Consider the following 23074-nt stretch of genomic DNA (forward strand, 5'->3'; position numbering starts at 1 on the left):
ATGTATTATGCAACGAGTAGGTTAATTCTTGAAGAAAACACTGCAATCTCCATTTACAGAAAAAAAATTCTTAAAACTAGCAGCACAGAAACATGGAAGGCTTCTGCCTCTTCCCCCTTACAAGGAATTACAGACATCCTTTTTTTTCTTTACTGACTCCCCCCCCCCCCCAAAAAAAAAAAAAAAAAAATCAAGAAACAAACAATCTCCTTATCCAACTGCACATTTTTATTTTTCCTTACTGAGTTCTGAATGCCAGTAATCCTTTACAAACTGGTCTAAGTCACACAGAACAAAAGTGAAACAGTGGGAAGCAAAGTCAAGTCAGTAGAATTTAGCACATCAGCCTAGCCAATAAATTAACCACCAAGAAAAATAATAAGGCATTAGAATGTGTGTGTGTTTCCACATATTACTTTAAACCCTATGAAGGGTAAAGGGTACAGAAGTTGGCAAATGTTGTTTTACAACCTGAAATGGGAAGTGCGGTCAGCAAGCAGTACTATTACTTACAGCTTGACTGTAGTTGCCATGCAACATTAAACACCCTGAAGTATGACCTGTAGCAGTAGTACTGAACACCTTGTGGAAGAACTGTGTACAGTAACCATGCAGTAGTGTACAGTCTGTCATGAAACTGTAGCTAGTACACATAAATCTATGGAGAGGACTATAGTGCACACACATGCATACTACTGTGCATCCAGAAGTCCACACTGTAGCTGTCATACAGTACTGCAAACCCTGCTGTGGGATTGTTAATTGTCTCACAACACTGCATACCCCATGGTGCAGACTGTAGTTGAGTGATGCATGTGGCATAACCATCAGGATGCCTTTTGGCTATTCAGACATCCATTAACCACCTTGCAGAATCTCAGCTGGTGTTAGCTGATGGTGTTTACGGCCATCAGCCATACTTTCCTATGCAATTTGGTACATACAGCTAGCTTCTTCAGTAGCTTTGCTCAGACCTTCTGTTCTGCGATTAAAGCAGGTAGACACCAAGCCAAAGGCTGATCATTCAGCTTATTTTCCTGTTACTCATGCCAATATCTCTGCTCTACAGCTTGCCCCATTTTAAACACCTTTAAAAAAGTGTCCAAGAAGTCTGACAGTGCAAGATGAGTGGAAAAACTGTTGTAAATCACAAGGAAGCAAATAGGAAATCCAAAAAAACTTCAGGTATGACAGGAACTCCAAGGCTAGTATAGTGGAAAAACTGCAAAACTCTAGATGTAATGAATCATTCTATGCATATAAGACAATGGTAACTTTACATAATCCATTTGAAAGGGACAAGATCTAGAAAACTCCCAATTATTTTTATTTTATGCAGAATAGTAATAAAAAAAATCAAACTTCTTTGCATAGTCAAGTGTAAACAAGCAAAAATAATTGAATTAATAGCAATTACAAAATATTTTATGAGATAGAAACAAAAAACAAACATCTAACTTAAATAATACATACACACATCCAAGTAACTTTCCGGTGCATTACACTGTTCATTCCTACCAGGTCTCCACTGCAAATTGACCCTGCCTAGTTGGATAAGCCTGGTCATAGAATGGGTGACCTGTACATTGCCACCCTGATTAGAGAATGAACATTCTCCAGCAGAGTATTAATGTACAGATATTGTCTGCTGAAAAACAAGTCTGCCACTTCACAGCAGCAGATTAAGCTGCTGTGAAGCTCTCACAGTAACAAAGCTAATGGTCACCATGCTTTTATGCTTGCTTCACAGCAGTTTGGTGTTTAGTGAATATAAAATTAAGAGATAAGGTAATTAAAAAGAGGAATATTATGTCCCTTCCAAGTAGGTTAGCATTTCAGCAACTACACTTACTGCTAAAGAATAGGAGGGTGAAACTCAAGCATTATGATGATGTTATCTGTAGCCGGTGATGATTTTTCATATTTGCTTGTATTCCTTCAGCTGCTTCTGCAAGACAAACATGCAATGCTTGCTGATGCTGGTCACACGTGTACCTGAACACCTTCAGTGCTGTCTCACAATGAGCTCTGTTAATCCAGGTTCACATAACACTGAGGACTTGGAGTTATCCTTCTGATTTCTACAGACAGATGCTTCTATGGCAGAAAATCCCACTCTCATCCCCCAACCACAACAGAAGAGCTAGCCAATGACTGTTCAGATACCACTGTGCTACTCTCACACTCTAGTCATCCTGCATCACAGTCAACGTCACAACTTCCACTCCAATACAGAGTTAATTTATCAGGACTGGTCTCCCTGGCCCCAGTTTATGTGTTCACACAGGGTGAACGGGACAGGGGTCACGATGGCCAGCTCTACTACCTTGAATAAAAGTAGGTAGCTGTAGTTTCAGGTCTGACCCCAAGTGAGGATCCAAGTATAGCAGCCATGCAATTTGCATAACTGTATTTACAAAGTAGGACAATGTACTGGTTTACTCACTCACAGAAGTATGTAAGAGCTAATGGTGCCTTTTGGCACTGCAGGAATATCATGCAGAGAACCAGAAGATGAAGAAAACATTCTTGGTATAAAATCTGATGCTCATCACCTCTCTCACATCAGGTAGGGGCAGGAAAATTTTCACTCAATGGCTGTAGACCAGCAAAGAGCAATAGTCAGAACAAAGGGCTGATTAAGACAAGTGGAAGCCACACATTTGAAGTTCAGGGCACGGGGGAAGTATGGACATGGCTACTAGAAATTCAGAGCATTGCAGGAATATACAGACATGGTTAGGAAGTAGAATAATTAAATTTATATACTCACCTACAAACTTGTAAAAGAAATGCCATAATAAAATATGCTGCATCAGATAAGCAGAATTTATAGTGGCCTTTATTTGTGGCTCTAACTGCAAAATCTTATGACAAGTAAATTCTACATTAGATATATATTATGTCACAGAACTCATAATAGATCATGGTCAAAATGCAAAAGGCACTCCTTTTCTGGGTGGGGCAACTTGGGGAAATCTATAGTACACTCTTCCACCTGTACAATCAACTTCACAGTTACACAGAGATCCAAAATAAAGGAGTACTAGACACACGTCCACTTAATCTAAGTAACTGCTTCCTACTCCCAAAGATAATGGAAGCTTAACTTATGCTGCAACTCATTTTTTTTTTATTTTACAATATTAGCCATCTGATTCCTGCCACACGCCATGATTTTTCTTCAGTAGCAATCCCAGGTAAGCAGCCTGGACAACACAAAACATACTATTATTTTACAAAGATGACATCAAGTCTTCAAACTGTTACAAACCTGTGTTTATGTAGCATGAAGTACAAACTAGTGCCTCAACTTGAGCAGCACAATATAATGCAATAACTACTCTGGGGCAATAAATATTAATCTAAACTGGAGCACATAAACTAAAGCACAGAGAATCTCAACCTAAACTACTGAGAGAAAGAACAATGGCACATTACAGTATGTATGTAACTTTACTGGGAAATGGTTTACAACTTTATGGCCTTCCACCCTATGACAGATGTACATTAATGCAGTGAGGGAAAAAAAAGAAGTGGAAAAGGAAGAGGAGGGAAAAGAAAAACAAGCTGAAATAATTAAGCTGATAAAGCATTAGACTAAAGATTTAAAGGTCACTGTCTAATCCTGGTTTCAGCACAGAACCTCTGGGGGGGGGGGGTTAGCATAATGGTTAAAGTCCTCACCTCAGACACAGAAAGTACAGGGTTTGATTCTGACTTCAGATTACTAGCTAGGTTTATAATGGCCCTTCAGGGCAATTAGGTTATTATTCGCCTGTGAACCTACAAAACAAGAGAGGTGTATGAAAAATAAGGTAGTATTACACAGACGGACGAGGCAGAGAAAGGGATACATGGAGACAGTATGTAAAGCATGTTGTTAGAACTGATAAAGTAACAATTTGTTAGATGGCCAGGTGAAATTTGGGAGCTGTGAGTCAAACTCCAAGCATTATATTGTTAATTAAGTTTGACACGAGGATGTGAAAAGTAATCTCATGTAAGAAGTGGCAGGGCAGGATAAGGATAAAAAAAAGAGAAATTGGAGGAAGAAGGAGGTGATAAGGGAATTGAGAAGACTGATGAAGTGAGTAGTATGCAACACCTTAAGTTATGAATGCAGATACAAACACATATACACACACATTTTATATATATATATATATATATATATATATATATATATATATATATATATATATATATATATATATACACATATATATATATACATACATACACACACATACATTTTATATATATATATATATATATATATATATATATATATATATATACATACATACACACACACACACACACACACACACACACACACACACACACACACACACACACACACACACTTAACAGTACAAATTGGCCAGTTTCAAAATTCTCAGTTAAACTAAATACTACATAAAACCGTTTAATTTTGGAATGGAAAAATACTTTCAGTACACAAGAATATAAAAATGATAGCAGTCAAACATCCTAACTCCCAAAACACAATCCAGAAGTGCAAACCAGCTGTCAAATGACACAACTACAACAGCATAATATAAACACCAGACTGCAGATTGTCACTAATTTTACCCCTAACAGCTAGAACCACCTAACATCTATATACATATCACCTTTACTTTATTATCCCATTGTGATCTTATGTACTATCTTCATGCATGCATCCTTGACTAATTACCACATTATAACACTTTTGTATTTTTATAAATGATGATGCTACAGGACAATTTACTTTATTACATACCAAAAAAAAAACAGACTCTCTTGCTTAGTGTCTAGAACTTATGTTTGTACAGTATGAGGCTATGAGCAGAAAACAAGCATGCAGAACAAATAGCTAAGCACAGTGAGTCTTAGCAGTGAGCCAAAACCAAACAAATAACTGAGCTCTAATCTCAGCTAAACTATACAGGTAACAAAACATAAACAAGGGAACTCAGTAATGAATAAACAGACAAATTATTTGATTACTCTAATGATGAACCAACCAAAGGTGCTGAAACAGCATTTCTTCAGAAGTTTGGACCAGCAACAGTATTTCCGTGGTTCTGAACCTGATTTATATTAAAAAATCATTAATAGGGTTCTTTTACATATCATAACATTCTCTAAGATATTTACTTACCTAAGCACAGGTACACTGCAGTGTAACAGGTTTTTTTTTTTCAAATGTGCACAAACTTTCTATAAGATCAGGAAAAATCTAAATTTTTTTCCATAAATACTGCATAAGACACCATGATCAATGCCTAACAAAATACTTCTCAATAAAACAAGAATACATGCCAAGTTAACATACGTACGCTTACCTGTATAAAAAAATATTCATTTTTATTTGGAATATGCTGGCAACCTTTTTTCTGTAGCCACTGGTCACGGTTCCCTCTTAGCTCACCGATTAGAATTTAATAATCTCCTGGCTTTATGGTTACAACTATAGATGAATCAACAGTATAGCAGATATTATGTATTTAGAAATGTGTAACCGTTTTAAGTGCTCTATGTGTATCTGGCTTTGGAGAGGAGCATTTCAGAGACTTACTGTGTTCATTCTGCCCAACCCCCTATGCCAGTCAGACTTAAGACTGTGACTTGGAAAGTCTGTACAGTGGTGCTTCTGTCTCTTGACTCTTCAGGCTGCAGGACAGCCAGCCTCAATCAGCCACATACACACAGAGGAACATACACAGCCACAGTACAGGAAGCAACTCTAAGCAAGACACTGGCAAAGCACAGCAAACAAAGTAAGGGTAACCACTAAGAGAACAACCTTCTTCTGCCTAGAAAGATTAATATAGTTGCTGGCTTTATACTGCCACCTGCAGACCTGGAAGAAAAACACACCCTTGAAAAAAATGAAAGGAAGACTGTTCATAAGTGCTTACTTTCTCTACCTGAGGTATCACACAAAGTACTTATTTCTCATAACCAAGTGAGACTTAAAATTGCTAATCATCAGGTAATACAGTATGTAAAACATAATTCACTGCCACATTTTAAGCAGGTAACCTCTATTTTCATTTTCCTTGCTTCAGGGTTTGCACGTAGTATCTTGAGAAAGAAGAAAGAAGAAAAAAGTGCTAAGGCTACAAACTGTGAGACAATTATTCAGAGGCTGAAGAGACTAGGCTAGCACTCTTGGAGTTTGGGTTAAATTTCCACTTGGTCATTTGTTCTTGTTTCACCTTAAATTTTAATCTAAAATGTAACAAAAAACACACACACATGCCACAGTCTCTACAGACTTTAACCCTTAAAATGTTGCTTTTTAACTTGGATTCACAGCAGGGTACCTCATTATCAGAATGCATTTTTGTACTTCACTTATACTGTGTGTTGTTTAAATCCCACCGTATTATGTCTTCAAGGCTTTAGATTTAATGCCCTCCCTCCTCTCATTCTCTAGGGATTCACTCATGAAATTAACACTGCATTTCTCTGTGTCTCAGCTCACCTAAGCTGTTCTAAACAGCAATAATTGCCACTGCAATTGGTTATGATAAGCCAAATAAAGCACTACACTGGGGAAGAAGGCTAACAATAAAAATATGAAGGGTGACATAGTTCACATGTGTTTTGCTTTGCACTGTGTTATACAACCTGTAATAAAACAAAAGGAAGATGAACACAATCAGCAGTGTAGATGAACTTGTGGTACATTTCGGAAATCTGCTTTTCAAAGGCTGTATGTGGAAGCGGCAAGTTACAAACACATTGTTAACACAAAAGACACAATAGGTTTCAATTTATGCCAAAAAACTAAATAAAACAAGAAAACAGAAACAGGTACCCAAAATACACTTGTAATCCAGTCCAAGGTACCAAAGAAGAATCCAAACCAGCCACCAGAGAACAGTTAATCCAGTTTAATAATAAACACAAATATATGAACGCAGACACATTGAAATACAGCATTTTTGTTTAAAAACTTCATCAAATGTGGATAGACAGTTAGATTAACATATTTATTCCCTCCAAAATGCATAGAAAGCCAATAAAATCAAGCAATCAATTAAACAAAATTGTTCAGTCTTTCATTATCATAAAGCTCATGAATATTCATTACAGTCAACACATAGTGTTAAAAGAACTATTTATGCCAAAACACTAAAGTACAAAGGTGTGTGTGTTTTACAACAGATGGTATTTTTTTCTGCCAGCTTGTTTTTGTTTTATATGTTTTTACAGAAACGTTGCTGTATGAATTGAAATCATGGTTTTCTGATGTACAGACATCCAGAGCTAGGAAACAAAGAAGGCTGAGGTAGTGCTACATCTGGTGTTTCTGGTAAGCAGAATTAGTAGTAGAAACATTCAGAGGCCTTTGAAAATCAGATCAGAGGAAAGATTTCTTGTAATAAGGTAAATTTTATATTCAGACCAACTTCCAGTAGACACTGCAGGTAAAAGAAGTCTGTTTATCAGCATGGCAGAAAATTTCACAGATATGATCTGTACTAGTCTGTAAACCCGGCGCAGTACAGTAAAAAAATGATGTTTAATCTGTCATGAATACAATGTATCATTATGGTGAAACATAAACACAATCATACTCACTACTCACTCACTCACTCACTCACTCACTCACTCACTCACTCACTCACTCACTCACTCACTCTTACACAGAGTGACAAGGTATTACCATAACAGCATTTCTAATAGTAAGCAGGTAGAAGAAAACTAATAGTTCACTAATTCTGGGCAGCTTTTACAGCAGGTAACACCCTAGCTTCCATCCATCAATCCATCCATCTATCCATCCCAAGTCATTTTGAATTCAGCAGACGCGCAGTCTACCATTCAATCTGTGTGTCATTCTTCCAGAAAAAAGGCATCTTCTTGCCTATAACCACTTCCCATATCCCCTTGTTTTCCATTTTCTTTTTTTGTGCTTTTTTAAGTCCACCCTACACTTGACCTACAGCAAACATTTATGCTGTATCACTTTTTCCTGTTGCCTTCTTTCCTGTAAACTATACCTGTCCAATATCTTTAGCATTTATCATATTAAACCATCTTTTAACTCTCTCATTTCTTCTTACCTACACACTTTCCGCCAGTTTAATATTAATTTCTGTGCATGGTTTCCAAAATTGTTTACAATATTGCAGCAATGACCTCACTGATGCCCTATACAGTGAAAGTTTGGACTTGGTTCCTCCTGAGTTCACCTTCTCACTACATATTCCAACATTCACTGTCCTTTATTTCAGCTTGCTTACATTGTATGGTACTACCGAGTTTAGACTAATGCTTACCTCTGACTTTCAACCTCCTCGGCACTGCCTTTATCCACTTCTCTTGTCTATATGTTTGCTCTGTATCGCTCTCTATCTGACGGTGCAGTGGTGCAGCGGAAGCATTGTGACCTCATGGCAAGAGGTTCTCTGGTTTGATTCTTGGCTGGGGTGCCTTCTGTGTGGAGTCTGCATGTTCTCCCTGCGTTCGTGTGGGTTTCCTCCGGGTGCTCCTGTTTCCTCCTACGTTACAAAGACAAGCTTCTGGAGCATTTCTCCCCGGGCCTCTGCTGAAAATTGGCTTTGTTCCAAGTCGGACTTTCCCGGTTAACAAATGTTAAGTAAATAAATATAAGTAAATATTATGCCAAAGAACAAGCTAAAATCAAGGGACTGTGGCTGACAAAGTTTGCTGATGACTGAAAACTGGGTGCAGTCATAGAATCTCCAAACAATGTCAGCATCCTTCAAGAATATCTTATGCAAAGAAATGATTGGTGCCAATGTCATGGCCTCAAACTCAATGCAAAAAATGTATTATCATCCCTTTTGGCAAGAGCAATGTTTCTGTAAATTATCACATCAATGGCAATACCATAAGTAAGCTCTCAGTGGTGAGAGATCTGGGCACTTAGGTTGACAGCAACCTTGCCTTTCATCACTATGTCTCCAGAGTGGTAAAAAGGGCATTCTATATGGATTACCTCATAAGTAAGGGCATTGCCTCGAGAAAAAGTGAAGTTATTACCTCCCTGTACTCTTCATTCATTAAGCCAATAATTGAGTATAACACCCCTTTTGGCATGTACCTTTCAAAGCACCTGCAGCAACTGGAGAGACCACAAAGGGTCCTCACAAAGAAAATTCAAGGTCTTCAGTAGCTATCCTATATGGAGCAGCTGAAATCGCTGTCACTTTATTCTGTTTCATACAGACTACTCAGAGGTGATCTCTGCCTTGCATATAAGGTGATCTTTCACCCCTTTACTGGAAATTCTGTGCATCCGCAAGTCAAATTGTACAAGGGTTACTCGCTCTAACGACCTCAACCTAGTATGTGACATTAATAGAACCTGCTGGAGGGACAGATTTGTCTCCCAGAGGTTACCACATCTCTGGAATAGACTCCCACTTCACATCAAACAGAGCACCTCATTGGCCCTCTTCAAACACAATCTGGACAATTGGATGGGTAACTGTAAATTCACTCTGGGGGTTCCACCTGTGTCCCTCTTGGACAGAGGCAATAGGTGCTTATCATGGTAACAAGAGTAAAATTTGGCTAGGCTTGTAAGGACCCTCAGGCCATTAGCCTAGTGACTTCCTATGATCCTATGATCCCATAAACAGTTTTTCATGTCCACAAAACCAGGGATGGTAAACTGCCAGGGATACTTATAATTCATACAGATTATAAACCCAGAAATCTAAAAAATGTGATCAAGGATAAAGAGTAGTGAATAATTTGAAATATTGTGACTCCTGCAATGCAGGTTATATGGCTTGCTCATTTAGACTGTATTTTTGGGCTTGTAATTTTCATTTCTTTAATTTTCACCCTACTCACCTTCTATACCACTGTACTTAATAATAATCATTTGATTGGTTAATACACTCTGATATATAAGACTTGTACCTCTAGAGCATACCACTGTGATATAAGAGGAGGATCTCTCAAAGCAGCAATGACTATCAAGATGGGTGTTAGAGTTCCACATCCTGGTATTTAGGAATAAAACTAGTGCCAGAAGTGAAGGGCCTTTTATTTCTTAGAAGGTATGTGGGAGAGTACCACCCACTATAAGGATTATTACTTTGTTTAAAATATTGACAACTTAAAAGCTATAGATATTGTCAACTTCTATACCATTGTGTAGTGATATTCTCTATAAACCTATGCATGGTTGTGGCTACAATAGTTAGACAGCTGATTTTTTTTTCATTTTCAAAAATATAATTGAAGAAAAGCAATTATTATGCAGTATGTTTTCCTTACTGTAGTATGTTTTATCGCTATGCAACCTGTCCTAGAATATGAACACTCATATCTCTCAACTTATTAGTGCAAGAAATTTGGACAAACCCTAAAATAATGTGGGTGACAAAGGCCCAAAAATAGTGAATGATTTTAAAATTCTTTGTATAAACTTAGAAAGTGTATAGAATAACAAGATTTGTGTTAACATGCATTTTCTGAAGTCAGAAACTGAAATATATGTCATTATTAAGTTATTTCAATCTTCATTTATTTGCAAGAAAACCGTAAATTTTATGACAAACAGACCAGAACTATGAGCCAAAAGATATGGACATTCTTTGAAAATGTGGACAGTTGAGAGGTATGTGCACACTCTAGCATCATTGCGCTGCCTTATAGTCATACTTAGCATATTATTGATTAAAAAGAAGAACAAATCTTCATTTCAAATGGATTGCATAGTAATGTAGCCCTTATGCATGCTTTATAACTTTTGAAAGAAATCATTTTTCCTCTTTAAGTAAACCTGGTAATTAAAAATCAAAGCACATAGCTGTGATTATTGTTGACGTCCCCATACCCACCCACGAGCAGTGGACTGTTTCTAGTTTTTTTTGTGATATATGGATCCCCATCCACTGTAATAGTTCTCTACTCATGTTCATTGAATTTTACTAAGACGTTCCCCTGGATTCATGAAGCTCGGCGCAAGGACAGCGGTAGGCTTGCGCCAACAGTGCAGCGTGAAGATGGCGCAGTAACGCCAAATGCATATTAATGAAGGCACACTGCCGACACAGCCACTTGCACAGGAAAGGAGCATGAGTGCATAGGGCATGTCGAAGTGCCTCACGGAGGTGTGGAAATGGCAGCTGTCGACGTGCAACCTAAAATGCTTGCATATAACAAGTTTCAAGATAGTAATCACATCTGTCAGTGTCCGTGGATACTGAAACGTATGAAAAGCATGCAAGAAAGTACCTGCGAACACAAAGTGAAGAAGCAAACACAAATGCATGGTAGGGAATAACGAGTCCCTATCCCGCGAACAAATGACATGGAAGACCGTGTGGCCATAGTCCAACGCAATGTAGATAGCCATACCAAGTGGAAGTGAAATGCATCATATGTTAGCGAGCTGCCAGTAGGTACGTCCAGCCCAATGGTGAGGGTCACCAGCTGACCCATAATGTGAGGGAGGGTACACAGCTGGGCAGATGTGTCCATAACAAAATACACGAGAAATGTAGATATCTAGCGACCGTATGTCCGAATCATATCCCACAAGGCATGTAATAGTCACATAAAAAAGGTATGTCCATATGTCACATACCAAATGTGATAGGAAATAGAATAAGCATGTAAACGAAACAGAAGGAGCATATAAACAGCTACAACAATAAGGGCACATGTAGGCTGAAAGGAACAGTATTATCTGTACCATCGATTAGGATTACCACCTGTCCCACTTTGCAAGTGACAGCCCCTCCTTGGGCAGTTGTGTCCTGACAAAAACTTGTAAAAATGGCAAATGTCCTGAGATTATAGGACAAAATTATTCCCTATACATTATGTAATAGTTGCATTAAACAGTTTTTCTGTATCTAAATTACATAAATGTTATAAGAAACAGAATAAGCAACTAAAATGTTACAAGAGTAAGCTTTTATATAGGCAAGAATTTTAAGTTCTATCTTGTGTACTGACCGTGGGTATGTGTCAGCCTGTAAAATGTGATGTTTGTACCAAAAATGTCCAACTTTGGCCAATTGAAAAGGTGGCAACCCTACCGTCGACTGTGGGGAGGTGATATCCACTACAGTCGGATATGTGTACGGAAGATATCCCATCCTGGACATAGGAAAAGGTGGCATCCAACCAATGAGTACAACAGGCTGCCAAAATCCGGAAGTCAGCGGTACAAGCCAGACTTGTCAGGATGTGTCACAGTCGAACGGGTAGTACCCGAGTATACCAACCATGTAATGAAAGTTAAGTATGGGCGTGTACCTATGTGCGTGAGGTATAGCATGTGCAAAGCAAACATGGCAGGGTAGTCCACACAACCATACAGGTACCTGAAACATGTAGGGTATTCAATGTGTTACTCTGGCCGTATCATGGGCCAACAACCAAAGCAGTGATGTATGGGGTGTGAGGAATCTGTGTGTGGGGTGGATGGGTAATGGTACAATCCTCCAAGGCGATACTGTGTCATATGCAGAATAGGTGAACTGGAGGTGTATGAGGGAGCAGCGGGTGAAGCTGAAAGAAACACAAACACATGTATAAACAGCTGCAATACAAGCAGACAGGCCATACTGTAGAACACAATCCCACAAACATATGAATATTAAAATGTGCGATACAAATGTATAGATATGTCACTGGCACATACCCACAGATTGGTCCTGATGGAACTGGCCATAACAAATGCAACACACCTGGATGCATAATGGACTACCCAGCATCCGCTCCTCATCACACAACCCGCTCCCGTACCTGAACATCCACCAAATCCAGCCGTACTTGGCCTACTGGTTTGGTGCAGCCACAGCTATACATAGTGACCACTGCGCATATGTAGTAGGTAGTGTCACCCTAGGTGGTTGCAGGATTGCACACTGTGTATCCCTTGCATGTAAAGCCCTCAGCACATTTTCATAACTCCAAAAAGATGTTCGTTATTTTGCTTGTTGTGGATCGGTCCAATTTTTGGATATCCCTCATGGGATACGTAACCTGTGTAAACATTAGAACGGAAGACACAAAGTCCAGTCCTGTAGATATCTGGACAGAAGTTGGAATGTGCATTAGAGGTGCATGACACTGTCCAGCCCTAAGTGGTCATGCATAACCTTCTACCCAGGATCAAACACCTGCCCGTGACGCACATGTCCCAACACGAATAAGCGGGAGAATATATTGCACACATTCGCATAGTGGCAAATGGTATAAGGGTAATGAAGGCACTGACGTAAACAGGATAACCCTGATCTACTGTGTGAGGGACAAGTAATGTGTGTGTAGGTGTGACCGACCATACCTGCCAACCTCTGAGAGCAAGATATCTGGACAAAGCCATGAATAAAAGTGGGACAAAGGCCCAAAAGTAGGGACAATTTGTAAAGATTGCTCTTAGAAACTTAGAAAGTTGATAGAATAACAGTTTGTACATTGGCATTAATTTCCTGAAGAGTATGAAGTCTGAAACTCAACTGTCATTATGTTCTGACTTCAGTCTTTAATGATTAGCTACTGATTTACCAGAAAACAACAGTGTATTACAGAGGTCCATACATATTTACAGTAACAAACCTTCACATTTGTTTACTGTACTACTGCATACCTGTAGTTAATTCATGTCTAAAATAATAATCCTCATATGAATGCATACAGGAAATTGTCAAATGCGAATGGGAACACCCCTCACCATGGATTATGTATTGTAACCACCCCCACCCATATTATGTATTGCCAACATAAAAAGCTGCTGACAGGTGCCAAAACACCCGTGTCTGTAAACACAGGTAAATATTTATAAAATGGACAAATTCTGTCCATGTGCTTTGTCTGACATTTGAACTCGGTCAGAGCAGTTCCGTTCACCAGGCAGACAAGCCTAAACCCAGATCACCACATGAACACCCTGACAATCAAAGACTTGTATGTGCCAGGACTATAAGCCTTGGAGTTCTGCATATCCTTGGAGTGATTAAATATGCAACTTGAGTCCAGAGCAGTAGGGAATAGGAAATGTGTAATATGTAGTACCGCGTTTTTCCCAGCAGGAGAATGGATGCCTGTGTTGTAAGTGAAGCTGTGAGGCATATGTTAATGTAGCTATGTACTATGGGTATGCATATAAATGAGTCAGAACACCAATAGTATAGTGGTGACAGCATCCGGCCAACGTGAATGCAGTCCCGGTTCAACTACGACTGCAGCACATATAATTTTAAAGTGTAATGAATGCGTCTGTGCTGTAAAGACATTTAAATATGTAAAGGTGAACGCGTGTTTCACATATGTCCGTTAACCGGATTACAGATATTTTACTGGTACCGTCACAATTAATAAAGCCCACGTAAGCACAAAGACTTAGTAAACATATGTAACCCACAATAAGGATATGCAAGTGTGCCTGCGCGTGTGTAATCCGCTCACAGCATAGCAAATGAATGCTGTTTTCTACACGTTATTTATATATCTATATATGGATATATATATTTGTGTATAGATATATATCAACAGACTTAAACTAAATAAATATATGAAATAAAGAATGTACAGACATATGTATATATATATATATATATATATATATATATATATATATATATATACACACACACACACACAATACATTAATTGATATATACATAACAAACATATAAACATATGTCCTTAAATAGGTTATGTCATAGCTATTATGGATAGACATACAGACATGCAAGAAAGGTAAATACACTGCTGCTTTCCAAACCATTGCCCGGAAAGTACCAGTGTGCCAGATCTGCAAGTTCTACTCTTTAAACATGGATATAGGTGTCCTTTGCAGGACCCCAAAAATTGATCCACTACAGGCACCGTCCTGTAATGATTGAAGCAAAGAAAGTCACATCCGCAGCTACAATATAGCTGTACATGCAACAGTAGCTTGTGCAAGGGTAATAACACATGGGTTGACAGAAAGTATGACATATGTCCCGATACACGGAGAGTGGATAGTGCTTAGAAGTGTCTTCATACTTTATTATCACTCACATTAAATATGTCTTACGACTACTGTGGAGGGGTGTCAGGTATGGGAATCATGGGTATGCAATAATGGGCCTAGGTGCCTAGGTGTTGGTTGGCACAGATTTATTAGGTCTGCCCCATGAGAGTGATTAATATTCCTATGTGGGTATAGCACATGCCTATATCTTCCAAAAATGAAGAATCCATCTACTGGATATTGTGTAAACCATTGGGGGAAGACGTGGGGACTTATATCAGTGTCATGTAAGCGATTATCATGGACGTACATGCGTCCGAATAAGATGGTAACCATACCTCTCAACCTTTCAGAATAAGACATCTGGACAAAGGCATATTAAAATAAGTACAAATAGGGACTATTTTTAATATTCCTCTTACAAAGTTAGAACATTGATAGAATAATGAATAATTCATTAGTATGACTGTTTTGAGGGTTATTAATTATAAAATACTAATGTCTGTCATTATCATCTAACCTCACAGTCCTTAATGACTTGCCACTAATTTACCAGAAAGGCACAATATTATGAAAAAAGGAACAAAATCATAAGTCTAAGTTCGGATCATTTACCCAAAATATGTACAGTTGAGAGGCATGAAGGTAACCCTGTCCTAAATAAATGTACAGAACTAGTGATATTAAGTGGACAGGTGTGAAGAAAGACGTGATGACAAATGACAAAACATGTATAAGTCAAAAGCATGTACCTCGATAAATGTGAATGAATACTTATGCCCTGTGATAGTCAATGTGGAAGGTTAATAGAAACAAAATAAATGTGTCCCTCAGGGTGTTATGCAGTGTCCCTGATACAGTGTTCAGTCTCCCACACTCGCATGTGAGTTCTGCCACTGACGGAAAGCGCAAATACCGGTGAACACATAAGGTTGATGATAGCATAATATGTTTTGATTAACACCTGTTGGCTTTTGTGAGGAACACAACACTCTGGGCGGGTGTGTCCTGCAAAAGGAATGTAATAGCATCTGGCCTGTGATTTCTTCTTGTGTGTAGTGGTGTAATAAAATTATATATCTTGTATCAGAAACAGATACATGTTATAGGAAACAGTATTATCGACTATACTACTACAAGAAAAATCTGAAGGTATGAAAAGCGCTGAAGTAGTCAGTTTAGTATTGACCGCAGGTATGTGTTGACTTGTCAAATGTCACAGCTGTATATATAGTACCTATAGGGCTGTCACCTTTACAAATGATGAAAGTGGGTGCTGCTCTGTAGAAATGTCAGACGTAGCAGGTCAAAACATACCTACAGCCATGCATACTCCACAAATAGACATATTAGCACACAGCAAAGCTTAGGCCAGGATTCATGGAGCCTTGGCCAGCGTGTACGAGTAGAGTAAGAGTAGAGCAAGGCAAGTTGTCTGCCGAGCTATTCAGCGATATCCTGTAGGGGCGTGTAAGACAGCCCCTAAACGAACATTGCACGGACAGTGTTAGGATATGCAAATTACCCCATTTGTAGGTGAAAGCTATGCAAATGATGTAAATTTGCAATACATGAAACAGTAAGCTGTCCGTGCAAGAGTAGAGTTATGTGCAGAAATGTACCCGGATGTTAACTGAGTTACGTTCTGCAAGTAGCTAAACGGAGCAATGTCAGCTGCAAATAAAGTATGAATTTAGTTGAAGAAGCATGCCAATGACCAAATATAAGGCCAGTGGCATTTCTTTCCATTGGAAATTAATAAAACTCTATTTGTCCTCCCCCCGATCTCCGGTGTTTAAGCGTAGCGCAGCGGCGCGAAAATGCGCTGCACTGTTAGAACAAGAAAATTATTTAAAATATACATACAATTTATAATTTTAGTTAAAAGTTAGTTCGCCATGCAGGTGAATGGCAAGCTGAAGACAACATGGCTACTGAGTACTGGTTGCTATGTATGGAAGCGCTCTGTCAGAGATGTAACCAAGCATTATTAAGCAATCCGATGCAATTGAGGCTGAGGATAGTGAATCACAATTTGTCATGCCATATGGGCCAAGCCACTACAGTGTAAGAGTAGGTTAAGGGGACTATCACAGTAGAAGATAGGAGACATCATGAGTGTGTATGTATAAAACACTGTAATCTTATCGGAGCAGTGTGTCACATGTTTGCTGTCAGTTACTCATCAGTGGAAGAGGCGAGTTATGATTTATCCTAGGTAAAGTCAGGAAACTGACGGTGTACGCCATGGATATCACTGAAGTTTCTTGCAAACCTGCTTACAGTGTGTTCGTGCCTGTGCGTGCCTGTAAGCCCGAGTAAGCATGTGTGCGCGCGTCAGCCCGTGTGCGCGTGTTGAAGAACGAGTAAGCTAGTGTAAGAATGTTGAAGCCCGTGTAATGTTGTGTAAGCCAGTGTACGCGTTTGTAAGCATGTATAAATTTGTACTACACACATCACACAAGTACTGCACACTCTGAAACACATGCTGCCAATACTACACACGTCAGTCAAATGGCACATGGATGGATAATAAATCTTCAGAATTAACAGTGCTGTAAACTATACTACATTGATGGTCATAGCTGCAATGCATCATGCCTGCTTACATACACCTAGAAGGATATCACACTTTGTGTTAACAACATTTTAACATTAATACAGTGCTATAAAGCCACCCTGTGCATCAGCACCATGTTAGTCTGTTCCTGCATCGATATTACACATTACAGGTGGTGGCACAGGTGTCATCATATGCACAGGGTATGGTGTTTCTTTTCCAGAGCCTGTCATTGAGCCATCCAATCAACATGTAAGTATGTGTGTGTGTGAGGGACAACAGTGTTTGCATGGCCCAATGTTGATGCAATGTGTGTATGTATGTGTTAGCCCTAGCTGTTTGTTTTATGTGTGTGTGTCTGCATGTACACAGTTTCAGCATGTGTCAGCCATATACAGGAGGTTGTGGGACAGTCACAGACTGTACCTGCCAGGCTGTACAGGTTGCCATTACTGGCCATGGACACCCGTCCATGCATTCAACAATATTGCTGTCCTGCACCTGTCAGTATATACACATGCATTCTTGGGATCTGTATCACAACCTCTGGATAAACGGGAGTCAGTAATGTTAACCTGATTTGCATAATATTGTTAGTTAATACATAGTTATATGAGCCATACTCATCCTCCAAAGTAATAACCACTGCTGACTGTTGCTGAGATGTGCACACGACTGTTTAAAGGTGCTGTACTATCATTGTTTTCAATGTCCCTTGTAATACCCAGCAACAAAATAACTGGTCACTACACAACTATAACCCAGGATCACTACAGCACACAGTATGCGCACTATCACAGAGCCATAGCAGATTTACATACATTAAAGGTGATCACGTACAGATAATGCAGCATATTCAATAGTGCTAATATCCACATACATATCTATATCTATCTACATTGCATATATATTTATATATATATATATATATATATATATATATATATATATATATATATATATACATACACACAGACACACAGACACACACACACACACACACACACACACACACACACACACACACACACACACTACCTTATCACACTACAGCATTACGCATTTACAGAACGCGCTACCGTGATTACTAGATCACAGCATTCACATAGGCATACGTGTAGCTTGCTAGCATCAGCATCAAAGGCAAAGATGCCGTATGGATTCTATGGAGAGTGAATAGGGTAAAAGCAATGTACTGTTGTCATGCAGCGGGAAACTCACACACACACACACATACACACACACACACGTGGCAGGATTGGGATTAGAACACAGACCTAACTACCTTATCACACTACAGCATTATGCATTTACAAGAACGCGCTACTGAGATTACTGAACACAGCGCTCCCAGAGGCATACTTCTAGGTGGGTGACATCATCCGCAAAGGCAAAGATGCCGATAGGGAATGTATGTGGTGTGAGGCATCTAAAAGCATTACCGTGTCCCCAGGCAGCTGGAAACACACACACACACACACACACACACACACACACACACACACACACACACACACACACACACACACACAGAGGCACACACTTGGCTGGGCTGGGAGTCGAACTTACACCTAACTACCTTACCACACTACAGCTTTACGCATTTACAGATCGTGCTACCAAGATTACTGAACACAGCACTCCCAGAGGCATACTTCTAGGTGGGTGACATCATCCGCAAAGGCAAGGACTCCGATAGGGAATGTTTAGAGAGTGAGCAGTCTGAAAGCATATTACTGTCCCAAGGTAGATGTAGACAAACACACGGCAGTGGTGTGATCGGGGTAACTAAATATCTACGGAGCACTACAACAACACTACATAGATACGGGACGTGCCACAGACAGTACACCCTGCAAGACAGTCAACCAGTGTGTTCAATGTAGGCATCCATCGTGACGTTGAAAATGGACATCTGTTGCCTGGATATCCACCATCGCTATACAGGATGTCAATGGCCATGCCCATACACAGGGGCACATCACCGACACAAGGTGTCACTGGCCATGCCCACGCACTTAGTATCACATGTCCGTTTGGAATGTACTGTGTGTCCATCTACATGATGGCGTATTGGGCATGCTCACACACTTAGCAGTTGCAAAGGGCCGTCTTGCATGCACACGGATTCTAAACACGTAAGGGTGCAGTTTGGAATGTACTGTATGTCCAACTAAACAACAGCGTACTGGACATGCTCACACACTTAGCAGTTGCAAAGGGCCGTCTTGCATGCACACGGATACTAAACACAGAAGGGCACAGTATGGTATTACTGTCCCCACGTACATGAAGGCCACTCACATGTATCGACCATTATACACTCGGGAGCCATTACAGATGTCTGAGGTGCAGATCACAGAGGTACACACCGCAGTCTACAATGAAGCCCTCAGACATCACCATGTTGTTGGACCAGCAATACACAGCCATACCTCAACACAACACCGTGTGACTCATGACCAGTGGACTGTACATAGGTGTACAGCAACTGTGCAGACTACACATGTAACGACAGGGTTCCATCATGTGTTGTGCATTGCAATGATACCACTGTACATAGCCAGGTCGGCTCTACACATACCAGGGGCCCTGTGTCTTACACAGCTGTGACAGATGACTGTCGCTGTACACCAATGAACACACATGTTTGGATATGTCATACATGTAATTGCAGTGGATATGTGCATGGACCATACACACAACACATATGTACATAGCATAGCTTGTGCTGTCCTCCATGCAGACAAGTGGCTACAGCAATCATACGCATGCAAATGAAAGGTGGGTCCATGGCTGTTGAATGCTAACAGTACATGAGGTAGAAATGTTGACCAAGGACTCATTCCTCTGTACTAGTTACCCATGACACCCATCATATCATACAACAGTCCATGTGTTATGTATGTCAACACACATGTCCACCAATTGCAATACATACAAACATGGCTACATGACAGGCATGTAGGACCAACACACATGTACAAACTGTAGTGTGCATGCAGCTACCATGCATGTGCAGTAGCTGATGTAAGTAACTCATCTCTGCCTAACTACAACATGCAGTTGCAATGCAGCCCCATCATTGACACCTGTATATGGTGACATACTGACAGTACGGTAGGATGTACATCAGGTATGGATGGATGTGTGTACATAAAGTGGTGATCCACCTGTGTAGATGGATGTTCGCTGGGGATGGCTCACAGGTGTGTCACACGCCATCCTACCATTACATGTGCAAACAGTATGCTATGTTACTGTTACTTGACTGTGAAGACATAAAACCTACACAGCGGTCGGGTGTTACCGACTGTACATCACTTGACACCTGTAACACTTACATCCTCCTGTGTGCACATAGCAGCACAATTGCTAGACATAGCGTTGGTACACATAATGCGGCCAATACTGCTGCATGTCTGTCAGACATATCATCATATAGCAGGTATATCATTCACAGAACTGCCATGTGTGTTTCCATGTGTGACCATATATGCCACATATGGTGGCGAATACATCCCAATTGTTACACACCCCTGTACACTGTTGTAGACATCTGTACATACTGCAGTGTGGAAAGCATATCGTAGGCAGGAGTGGTGTGTGTATCACACACATCAGCTATCCGTATGTGTATGACATTTGTGGTCTCCACAGTGTGTGTGTGTGTGTGTGTGTGTGTGTGTGTGTGTGTGTGTGTGTGTGTGTGTGTGTGTGTGTGTGTGTGTGTGTGTATGTATGTATGGCTGTCTGGTGCATGGAGTGAGGATGTATGCTACCATACAGAACACAAAGGATCCATAACCCCTCATGGTGATGCAGTCTACTACCCTGTTGATGCCATCGGTCTCAGCCGTACTGGCTACCTGTACATGTCCTTTCTCTGTGTCTCGTCGTGTGGGTGCACAGTACTGTGAGGGTGATGACCACATAGGCAAGTGTCCTCACCTCAACACCATGGGGTGTGTGTTATAGTGTTGTTGACCCCGTGAGTGTGGGCATGTACCTGTAATGTGACAGGGTATTACTGCTACACAGTGAGGCCTCATGCTATCAAGTGGCCTCTAATGTTATCATTGGCCAGACCGCTGTGTACAACCCCTGCACCATGTCAACATACCTGTGATGTGACCTGGTATGGATGTCACGTCTCTAGCCACTGTAGCCTATTAAACTGCACACATGCTGCTGAATCAGTATATGTGTGGACATCTGTGGTATGTTAGCCTTTCCAGCAGTCCGGTTGAGGCTACGTATAGCATGCTGACATTGCCATATGTGCCTGTGAGTACTCCACAGTTACACATGAGAGACTGCAAACACTGCTACCTGTAGGCACATGCAAGTAGACCATAAGGATGGAACCAGGGTATCATTACCAACATGCTGTTACTGTTGTTACCGAGACACATACTGTGAACATATAACAATGCATGCTACACCTGTACTACATGGTATGTCTGGTGTGTGTCAACAGTACACAACTAATGTAATATACATGTCTCTCACTATTCTTACACAACTAATGTAATATACACTTCCCTCACTAGTCGTACACAACTAATGTAATATACACTTCTCACTATTCTGTTCACCCTGTGCATCAGACCATTTGAGCATGTCCCTGAACCGATGGTGTGGATGACAGGGATGTGGCACAGGCTTCATCATATGCACAGGATCATAATGTTTGCCAGGGGCATAGGCTGCACCAATGGGTGACTTCATCTGTGTGGGTAAGGGCCGGTGATATGATTGGACATGTCTGTTCAGTATGCATGTGGGTGTTGTGGTGCCCTACAGGTGTGTTTGCTGTGTGTGTGTGTATGTGTGCACACAGTTCTGCCTTTTGTGAGGCCTACACAGGGGTATTATTGACAGCTCCAGATTGTACAGGCCAGGTTGTATAGCTCACTGTGTAAGGCCATGGCCACATGACCTGTGCCTGCCAGGGGTTGCACGGGCACTACTAGGTGGAGGTACAGATTAGCTACTGTCCGACGACACATGTCCACTGGAACCGTGTCCCCACTGGGAACATCCAGGGCCATGTCCATGTGGCCTGCTGAGTCCTGGTGTGGACAGAGCAGCACCAGCTGCACTGCTACTGCTACCGGCACTATGGGAGCGGGCATGTGAGGTGGCACGCTCACGTTGACCTGCACTAGGTGGTGTAGCTGGCCTACGTCCACATGGCCTACGCCTCACTCCTACCAGATGTTCCAGCACAGACAGCTCATGCTCGCGGATTGCCATGCCACGGTCAAGGATTCCGACCATGTCACCCAATCGCCTGTCCAGAACATCAGCAATCTGCTGTTGAGCATTTGCCAATGCCTGGTTGCTGTAATTTAGGGTATGGATAGCAGCCCTCTGCAGCCTCTGCCTTTCTCTGTTCTGCCAATCAGCACATGCCTGTGCTGCCATTACAGTCTTGAACATGCGTCTGGTGATACCAGCTGCTGCACTCTATCCTGCAGGTGCATGTCTGCCAGAGGTCCTCCTATGAGCAGCACTGGCCACATGCCTGTGTGGCACATCTGCAGACA

The 23074-nt window shown here is 40.7% G+C and overlaps 1 protein-coding gene across 1 annotated transcript in view; it reads right to left on the minus strand.

Annotated features, from left to right (window-relative positions):
• The window catches only part of SLC35B2 (solute carrier family 35 member B2), a 602304-nt gene extending 596538 nt beyond the window's left edge, over positions 1 to 5766 (minus strand). Inside the window, exon 1 of the mRNA XM_044060851.1 lies at positions 5337 to 5766. Within this exon, the coding sequence (XP_043916786.1) occupies positions 5337 to 5356 (20 nt within the window). The 5' untranslated portion in view covers positions 5357 to 5766. The remainder of the gene's footprint in view (positions 1 to 5336) is intronic.
• Positions 5767 to 23074: the final 17308 nt, after the last annotated feature.

The sequence above is a fragment of the Protopterus annectens genome, chromosome 1.part0 (genome assembly GCF_019279795.1).
Source record: "Protopterus annectens isolate FY-2018-M chromosome 1.part0, PAN1.0, whole genome shotgun sequence".
Taxonomy (NCBI): Eukaryota; Metazoa; Chordata; order Ceratodontiformes; family Protopteridae; genus Protopterus; species Protopterus annectens.